General features: G+C 44.5%; 1 protein-coding gene across 1 annotated transcript; it reads right to left on the reverse strand.

Moving 5' to 3' along the window:
* Positions 1–9154: 9154 nt before the first annotated feature.
* On the reverse strand, positions 9155–9580 carry LOC121866173. The gene has a single exon (XM_042365774.1). The coding sequence runs from the start codon at positions 9578–9580 to the stop codon at positions 9155–9157; it is 426 nt and encodes a 141-aa protein (XP_042221708.1).
* Positions 9581–10795: the final 1215 nt, after the last annotated feature.

Raw genomic sequence — 10795 nt, forward strand, 5'->3', positions numbered from 1 at the left:
TTATGTCGCCAAATGGAGGAACGTGGTGTCATCTCCCCTTGCACTAGCCCCTATTGCTCCCCGGTCGTATTAGTCAGAAAAAAGGACGGGTCAACTAGATTCTGTGTAGACTATAGGGAACTTAATAAGGACACCATTGCTGATAGCTATCCCTTGCCCAGAATTGACGAGACACTGGACCAATTGAACGGAGCTTCTATATTCACAGTTCTAGACTGTAAGGACGCGTACTGGAGTATACCAGTTGACCCGGCTGACCGCCCCAAAACTGCTTTCGCGGACGGCAGCCGTCTATTTTGTTTCAACAGGTTACCTTTCGGGTTAAAGGGAGCACCGGCCACGTTCATGAGGGCTGTGAACCACAGTCTCACACCCGGGCTTGGGCGGAACGCTATGGCTTACCTGGACGATGTTATCGTCTATAGTAATAACATGGATTCGCACATGCGGGATGTAGATGAGGTTCTCTCGGTCATGAAAGCGGCCGGACTGAAAGTGTCCCTTAGGAAATGCGCGTTCGCGCGCCAGGAAGTTAAATTCCTGGGATTCATCGTAGGCCATGGCGGCGTTAGGCCCGACCCGGTGAAAGTGAAAGCGATAGCAGAGATGCCACCTCCCACCACAGCCAGGGGTGTGAAACAGTTCCTCGGCACCGCCAATTTTTTCAGACGTCACATCCCTCACTTTTCAGAGGTGGCCCTCCCCCTTACGAAACTTACAAAGAAGTCGGTTCAGTTTCGGTGGTCGGGGGAGGCAGATAAAGCTTTTAACCATCTTAAGGACTTACTGAAGTCGGCAACAATGTTAGCACTGCCGGACTTCACGCAGCCGTTTTACGTGCACACCGACGCTTCCGACGAAGCACTGGGAGCCTGTCTCATGCAAGGTGGTGAAGATAACCCCATCCCTATTGCTTATTTTTCCCATAAATTGAGCGGAGCTGCCCTCCGCTACTCCACAACTGAGAAAGAAGCCTTGGCTATTGTCAAGGCCGTAACTTCCTTTGATGCTTACCTATTTGGTAGACACTTTTATGTAATCACTGATCACCGCCCTTTAATATATATCTTCCAAGGTAAAACTCCTAATGCACGGGTAGCACGCTGGGCAGTCTTTCTAAATGCGTATAACTTCTCCATTTGCATAAGCCAGGCAAGAACCACGTAGTACCAGACGCACTGAGCCGTAATGTATTACCTATAAATAATGTCGGGAACCCTAGCAGCATGACTCAGCCCATTTTTGGGGACCTATCACCTAACGAGGTGCGCCAACACCAACTCGAAGACCCACAGTGGGGTCCTGTCATTGAGTTCCTTGAGGGGGGTCCGCTCCCCAAGAAGGTCAACAAAGCCTCACTTTGTGATTTCAGTCTTTTAAGCGGAGTCCTGTATCTTGTTACTATGAAACAGGATGATGAGCAACCCACAGAACTCGTAGTCATCCCCGCATCCTTGGAAAACTCGGCCCTAGAAGTAGCTCACTCTTCCCAATTCGCAGCCCACCCGAGTGAATGTCGCACATATGCACGTGCACGCTCTATGTTTTTCATGCCCAATCTAGCGCGGAAGGTTGGGGCATTTGTCAAAGGATGTCTGCCGTGTCAGTTAAGGAAGGGTACCCCAAAGAGACAGGGAGAGCTGCAGGAGTTTCCACCAGCCTCTCAGCCCTTGGAACGGGTATCGATCGATCTAATTGACATGTCAATACGTTCACACCGGGGAAACAGATACGTTGTTTCCATCGTCGATCACTATTCACGTTTTGCAACCTATATACCCATCCCCGATAAACGCGCAGAGACAGTTTGTGAAGCCCTGTTACAATACATTGGTACTCATGGATGCCCCCGGGTCATTGTAAGTGATCAAGGGACAGAGTTCACCTCGGGCATCTTTCAGAAGGCGTGCGACTTGCTGCGGGCTAAGTCAAATCTAACCACTAGTTACCACCCACAGGCTAATGCCATGGTTGAGCGTTCCCACCGCACGTTGAAAGATCACTTGTCGTTTTTGGTTAATAATCAGTACGGCGGTTGGGACGATCAGCTACTTCTTGCACAACTGGCCATGAACACCGCAATTAATACCACCCTGCATAACACTCCTTACTTCCTTCACTTTGGTAGGGATCCAAACCTTCCTGCTGGTGTAATCAACCCCCCACCCCTATCCTATGGCGAGGACTACCCTTCTGTCTTGCAAAACAGGTTACAAACGGTCTTTACTCGGGTGCAGGAACTAAACAGGAATGGTCACTTACACAACGCCACCTACTATAACCTCAGGGTCACCCCTTCCAATATTACTGTAGGTACCCTGGTCTTCCTAACTAACGAATCATCCTCCCCCGATATCCCCTCTAAGTTGCAACAGAGATGGCAGGGCCCATATAGAGTAACCGCCCAACCCAGCAAAGTAAACTTCACTATTTCCCCGCTTTGCCAGGGGGGACGTAAGGAAACTGTGCATGTGAATAGATTGAAGCTGGCAACTGTCGACGATGACGTCTTGAACAAATCAGGCCTCACCAACCAGCCCCCTCTAGGGGTAACATTCCCTTCCCAACACCCTATCCCTCCACCAGCAGCTGACCACCCCCCTCAGAACAATCAGGTGCCTCACACCCCAAGTAATAATCAGAGAACTCCCCAAGCTACTGCCCCACTTGTACCAGTAAGACCTGATCAGATTAGGGCTCATAGATATAATACCAGGTCACAGAATATAGATTAAAGTAACGAGTCTAGGGGCACTTCTAATTGTTGATTATCCACCCCGGGATCTTGTCTTTCTACTAAGCTACAGAGTCATCACTGCCCTTGCTCTTCACGGGCCTGGGCGAGGTCTCCCTGACTCCACACAAAAGTCGGAGATGACACCACCACAGCTGCAGCTGACCCCCTACCAGATGAGCTGAGACCAACGCATCCTGACTCATAATGGATGCCCGACACGAGCGGGACACGCAGCGGGCAACCCAGCGGCGAATGGGTGACGCCTTCACGTCGACACTGCAAGCCCCAAGCTCCAGAAACGGGCTTGCATAATGCTGGCCCTCGATCTGGTTGAAGACACTGGGCTGTGTCTCGTCGCTCGCCTGCTGAACGACGAGACACGCACCGAGGCTACGGCCTCACGGCCCACAATACTGACAGACAACATCTATGGGTACCATCAGCCTGAGTAAGCTACGCCATGCAGGACCAGCGCAGCTCCCAGCTCCAGGCAGGGAATCAGGTCGTCCCCTTGGAACCCAGGCGAAAATCCCGAAAACCCGACCTGCAACTTCAGTAGCAGCAAGCAACAGGCAACAAACAACTAGAGGTCCCAGTGGCGATGCAGACGACAGCTCCCTACGTTTCAGGACCTGTCAACTGGTCCCACGCACTTCCACTCCGGGAATGGAACCACCAGGTACCAGACAAGTAATGGCTGACCTCGGCCCACCCGGGATCTGCCTCGCCGGTGTTTACCACACCATCGGGGACGAAACAGAAGTGACCTGACTACAAGTAGAGGAAGAAACAAGCAAACCCTGGGGGGCCCACCCAGGGAGGGATTCACCACTGTGAGGGTGTGGGACAGGACGGTCAGGGGTCTCGCCGACACTCACGTACGGAGGGCGAACTCTTGTCCGTGGACCCTGCCCTACACGCCATCCAAAGCGATGACACCCCAAGCAGTGGACCGGCTTTGATCCCGGCCGGGAAGGGCGGAAACTCAGATGGAACTAGAAAAATCCATCTGGACCACGACAGAAAATGAGACTCTACAGAGGAAACTCAGATGGGACTAGAAAAATCCATCTGGAATGCGTCAGGAACTGCCGCTCCACACAGAAGTTCAAGTGGAGGAAGTGAGGCACGCGACACACCGCGGCAGACCGCAGGACGAGACAGGAAACGCCAACCACCACATCTACTGCGTCGTCCACCCTGATGCTGGACACTGATTGGTGGAGGTGGTGACGGACCACCCGCCACCCGGGATCTCGACGAATGCTGACGAGTTTTTGTTTTTGCCATTGTATCTTGTTCATAATTTTTGCTGCCTTTTTAGTATGTACAAATATTTCTTTTTGTTCACAAGTTGTATTTTTCCCCAACTTCCCCCCCCCCTTTTTTTTAGCGGCCATGTATCTTATTATTATATGTTGTATGTGCTGCCCTGCGCAAGAGTTTAACAGTTGAAGCAACAAGTATGTAAATCTATTCCAGGCTTGAAGATACTGGAACCTAAGCAGAAATAAGCCAGGGCAAGCAACACCATTGCATAACCCTTCAAACCTCCGACTGTGTACCCTCATCTAACTCCCTAAAGTGACGCTCTCCGACAAGCTCCTGCTAAGGCGCTCTCTCTCTCCTTCATATCTACATTCACCTTTCCGTTTCCGTATCCTTAGACAGCCGCTTAGATATTATAAATATTACCAGACTATGGTAGGATGTGAGGTGCATACTTTACACCGCAGTAGCTATTTTTCTCAGGTTGGGCACTCGCTATTGTTATCCACTGTGAACAATTGTGTATGGCATGGAAGCTTTGGTCTTGGCGGGAGGTGTAGTGAGGGGTTGTCAGACCACAGCTTACATCGCGAGGAAAGCCAGACTTGACCCGACATTAGCCGAGGTCAAAAGTATAGGGTAACCCTGCGGTTGACCAAGGATTGTAAATCAGCCTAGCTCCCCTCCCATGTGACATGTGGCCCCAACAAAACATGTAAGAAGGCACCAGCCGACTCTCTTCCAATATACAATAACCTACTCTCTGAACAAAGGCCGGACCTGACCTCACATTAGCCAGGTCAAATGTAACCCTCGGAGCCCAACTCAAGGGGCCACAAATCAACCAGGGCCTCTCGTGTCACACGGCCCCACCTGATGACTTCTCCAGAAAGTACGTCTTACATCTCAGAAACTCCAGTTTGACCCGACATTAGGGAGGTCAAAAGTATAGGGTGGCTCTGCGGTTGACCGAGGATTGTAGGTCGGCCAGGCTCCCCTCCCATGTCACACATGTAAGGGGGCACCGGCCGGCTCTCTCCCAATATACACAAGGCCCCACCTGATGACTTTCCCAGAAGATAAGACTTGTGGTTTCTGAAGGAGTCCAGACCTGACCTCACATTGGCCAGGTCAAATGTAAGGAGACCCTTCGCCGCCCCCCCCCCGGCCAGCTGAACCTGACGGCTCGCATCCCAATATATAGGACGTCCTGGTCCTCCCTCGAGGATTCGCAGAGAGGGAGTTGTCTTGTAACCAGGGAGGGCCAGCTACCACGTCCCCAGTCCCGCTCGAGAGAAGCCCACCACTAAGTGTAACGAAGTCTCAGCTGGGTCCATCGACAAAGTGCTGTCAACTCCACGTGTAACAGTAAGTGCTGGCTGTGTAGACTGTAGAAGTGCAGTGATCCCGAACCTCCCCAACGATCGACTTAGTGAAGTGCCCATTCTAATTGTGAGGTTAGGTTATACGAGAATACCATAGTCTATCATAAATTGTATACGAACCCCCCCTATTAATCCCCCCTATTGAACTAGTAAAATAAAGCTGTAACACGCATTGGTGTTTTATATACTACACTTGTACTGTGCCTGTGTTAATATACAGTGTTGACATCACACCCTCGAGACACGCTACCATTTCCTCTCGCTATAATACTCTACTACTATAAACTCCTAACTTACCTCTTCATGTGAGATTTTGTCTCATTACATGGTTGTTATAATCATAGTCGTGGTTGTTATAATCATGGTCGTGGTTGTTATAATCATGGTCGTGGTTGTTATAATCATAGTCGTGGTTGTTATAATCATAGTCGTGGTTGTTATAATCATAGTCGTGGGTGTTATAATCATAGTTGAGGTTGTTATAATCATGGTCGTGGTTATGATCATGGTCGTGGTTGTTATAATCATGGTCGTGGTTGTTATAATCATGGTCGTTATTAAGTGGTAATCATGTTCATGTGGCTGTTATATAGACCATATCGTGGTCGGGATACTTACAGTATCTAATAACCTATAGGAATAGAATAAAGGTTAGAATAATTAGTTAAAGAAATATTCGCCATAAAGAGAGGTTAAAAAAAATATATATATATTATGAATCACCGATGATCATTCCCAGATAAATTATATTATGAAGAGAAGTGACCTTGATTCTGGTTAGATTAGTCACCATCTGCTTAAGTCATCACCTGTGTTAAGTCATCATACTCATCATCTACGTTAGTCAGTTTTAGGCCCATCTCACATGACTGACCGACCATCCATGTTCCTTCCGGGCGAGGGTGTTAGTTTTCAATGCGTCTTATTATTTACGCTGGTGGATGTAAGACCAGCTACCCTCACTGACGCAGCTATGGTCAATTTGGTGTTATTCTTGTTTATAAATGCCTTCTAATCTGTCTCAAGTCTATCCGTCCTGTCTATTGCCATCCCAACTGTCTGTTCGTCTGCGTGGTGTTTGTCTGTACTCTTTGTGTCGTCAAATCTGTCTGTCTTATCCGTTGTTGGCGTGTGTCTGCCTGTTTGTCTAATGTGAACCAGTCAGTCAGCTGTCTGTCTGTCCTGTTAGTTGCCATATTGTCTATTTGTGCATGTATGAATCTGTCTATTTGTGTCAACCTCCTGTCTGTTTCACTGTCTATATTCACCCTGTGTCTATTGTAGTCATCTTCTCCATGCATTTCTGTTATTATCTATTTATCTCTTCTCCTTTTCCACCCACAGTAATAAGTATACACTGTAGCTGTAAGGTCGTCTGGTAACGTTGAAACTGCGCATCCAGAGCATGATGAAACTCAGCTCCCCTCCACCTGTTATCTCTAACTATTTTCTGTTTCCCCTTCTTTATTCGTTCTATTTACTCATCTTCCTTCCTTTACTAATCCAAACAACATTAAAAAAAAGTAGGCTAAGAAAAACAGTGGGGGGAGGAGGAGGGAGCTGTTCGATAACTGCAATCGCTGGGTGCGCCAAGTCCGTAGACTTGCATCGTTTTCCAGCGTAAATGAAATGGTTATGTAGTGGATTCCTAAAGAAACCATCGATATGGGACCAGGTTTGTTCCACTGTACGATTTTTTTTGCGATTTTTCCACCAAGTTTGATGAAAAACGATTGTGCCGTTTCGGCTGCCCAAAGCAGACACACATACACACACACGCCTAGTCCTATAGTATATTATATATATATATATATATATATATATATATATATATATATATATATATATATATATATATATATATATATATATATATATATATATATATATATATATAGTGGGGTATGCTATAACGAACGGATCCTACTACGAATATTCCTATAACGAACGCAACTCCTACAACGAACGCGGATGAATACGGGACTACTTCGCCTGGCGCATGAATATTGTTGTACCGCGACCCACAACAAGAGCGTCAGGCGCCATCTTTGTCTCATTGTGCACCGCTGTTATTGTTGAAATTTCGTCTTTTGATGTGGAAATTCGCGTTATTTGTATAACTATTTTGTTATACAAGTATACAATTGTAACAATGAGTCGTCCAAAGCTAGTGAGAAAGCTAATAACCCTTGAAACTAAGAAAGAAATTATAAAGAAACGTGAGAATGGAAGAAGCATTGCGAAACTTAGTGATGTATGGGATGGCTAAATCGACTATATGTACGATTTTGAAGAATAAAGAGGAGTTAAAAACTGTGCAAGTGGCTAAGGGAATCTTTAGACTTAGCAAAGCAAGGTGTAATGTGATTGAAGAGATGGAAAATTTACTCTTAGTGTGGATAAAGGAGAAAGAAATGGCAGGTGGTAACATTAGTGAAGCTATAATTTGTGAGAAGGCTAAACAATTGTTTGAGGACCGTAAAGCCAAGACTCCCAGTGGAAGTGATAGTGATGTGCCAGTGTTTAGGGGTACCTGCATGCTGAATAACACTAAGGTAAGATAAAGTACCGTATTTTTTACATTTTCCACAGAATTTTTTCAGTGTTAGGTGGTTGTATTTGGGGGCCTGGAACGGATTAATCCTATAACGAACGAATGCTATAACGAACGAGGTTCTGGAACCAATTACGTTCGTTATAGCATACCCCACTGTATATATATATATATATATATATATATATATATATATATATATATATATATATATATATATATATATATATATATATATATATATATATATATATATATATATATATATATATATATATATATATATATATGCTGATAACCACAAGGAAAGAAAACACGTGAACTTTTCTTGTGGTTATCAGTATACCTGGATCACAAGCAACTACAGTGATTTACTTGCATATATATATATATATATATATATATATATATATATATATATATATATATATATATATATATATATATATATATATATATATATATATGTATATATATATATATATATATATATATATATATATATACACATATATATATATATATATATATATATATATATATATATATATATATATATATATATATATATATATATATATATATATATATATATTAATCAGAGATTGAGCTTGCCAGGGAAAAGTGTAATATACACGTTGACAACTTTAGTTTCACAACTGGGCGGGACTTCAAGACAAGGAGCCTTTATGCATATACGTTGAGATGTTGGAGATAAGGAGTTTGACATGTTCTTCTCAGGAGATTAATGACTTTCTTAAATTGACAACTGACAATAACTAAACTACAACCATCAGATTCTCTGATGTTTGGGCAACAAAAAAAATCTAACTTCAGTAGCAATTGGAAACTCATGGCCATTCCCAAGGACGAAATCATGAGATGCCAGTCGTACAGGCAGACTCGACTCTCACTTACTAGACAAGTGTTACTAACAATAAAGGCAGTTAAAGCTTTCAACATTACTCACAAAGGATCTTGAATGCTCAAACTGCAATCAAAAATATCTAAGTTGACTCAAAACAATGGTGTTCGCTCTCAAATTCAACCAATTCTATAGTACTCCAGCATCTCAGTACAAAATCCTTCATCCACTCGACCTCTGGAGAATTCCCGTCTCTCCTTTCATAGTCATATGCTCTATCCTCGTATCGCTCCCTGATCTTTCCCATGAATCTCTTAGCCAAAGTATTCGGTGAATCATACGTGTCAATTTCGTGCAGTTTTCCCAGCACCTTTAAGTTGTTTACGCAATTTCCTAGATCGTCCACGAGTTCCTTTAATGTCATCTGTTCTCACGGCTGGGCCACTTAGGACCTTGCCTATTAGTTCTTGGACGTAGGCTTGCTTGTTGCCATAACGCTCTTCTAGCAAGGCTAGAGCTTGTTCGTATCCTGCCCTGGGGTCTTCTATTTGCAGGCACGCTCTTAGGGATTTCTTAGCGCGGCCGGTGTAGGCCGAGAGAAGTATTTCCAATTTTAGTGCATAGGGTATGGGCACCTTCCCAGTGTGTCTTTGGAAGGCATGCTTGAACTCCCAATACTCATCACAAGTCCCTCCGCTGAACCTCGGCATTGGCCTCTGGGGAAGCCTCATAGTGGCCATTAACTCTTCCAGTCTCTGGGTTGGTAGCATCGTGTCCGATGGCCTCCCTTCCATCCGTCCTGGGCGTTCTCGCTGTATATCTTGTACTTGGTTTTCCTTCTACTGGGTTTCTGTTGGTGTCACTGCTTCCGGAAAGTGGGTATGACGGGTGGAAACATGTTCCCTCTCCCCCTGATGAGATATTCCCGACACTGAGGCGCTGAGTGTTGGGAACCCTCCTTGGGTGGGTGTCGAGGTGTAGCAGCTAGACACTCCTGGTTCCGGCGGTTGACAACGTTTGTCTCGTGGATACCTCGTCGCGGTTGTCATCCCCTCACTTGTTTCCAGAAAAGGCCTTCCTCCTGGTAATGACAGCATCTCACCAAAGTCCTCCGTATCGCCTAAAGTCTGCAGTTGCTCCATATGATCTTTCATATTCTGCATCATTGCCGTCAATTGGGTGAGCGTCCGCCGATAACCCCGATTACCCTATTCATCTGGCTTGCTGGTTTCACCTTCTCTCGGGTGAAAGCAGGGCAGAATAAGCTTAATAGGGGCCTGAGGGCACCAGATCGGCTTGAGACCTCCACTGCCCTCCAAGATATATATATATATATATATATATATATATATATATATATATATATATATATATATATATATATATATATATATATATATATATATATATATATATATATATATATATATATATATATATATATATATATATATAAATAGAATTATATATATATATATATATATATATATATATATATATATATATATATATATATATATATATATATATATATATACACACATATGTAAGAACAAAATATACCCAAATTTATCAATGATTTCATCAATATTAAGCTTCTGCAAAATAATACATTCAATGTTCATAAGAGACAGAAAATTGAGACGTTGCTAGGACATCGTTGAACGAAGTTCATGTTTTATATGCTTCAACTTCGAGAATGTTTGGATTTGGGGGCCCCTTAGAGTCGGGGGCCTGAGGCCAGTGTCTCAAGTGCCTCATGGTTAATCCGGCACTGGGTGAAAAAGGTTTCTCCACTTCGACCTGGCTGTGTGAGTGACGGTCATCTCCGTTGTTCAGGGCTTATCTTCTCTGCCTTGCTCCCACTTTAATTCATATTACGCTACATAACATTCAAATCCACCGCGCTTGTAGAATCTCAGGAGAGACTTGTTTTTCCCATCCGTTTTACACTCAGGATCACTCCCAGTAAGTCCCGCCTTCGA

This window comes from Homarus americanus, unplaced genomic scaffold (genome assembly GCF_018991925.1).
Source record: "Homarus americanus isolate GMGI-L3 unplaced genomic scaffold, GMGI_Hamer_2.0 scaffold53630, whole genome shotgun sequence".
Lineage (NCBI taxonomy): Eukaryota > Metazoa > Arthropoda > Malacostraca > Decapoda > Nephropidae > Homarus > Homarus americanus.

Bases quoted from the DNA above. Each gene is read 5' to 3' on its own strand.
- LOC121866173 (XM_042365774.1), bottom strand. From the start codon at position 9,580: ATGCTACCAACCCAGAGACTGGAAGAGTTAATGGCCACTATGAGGCTT.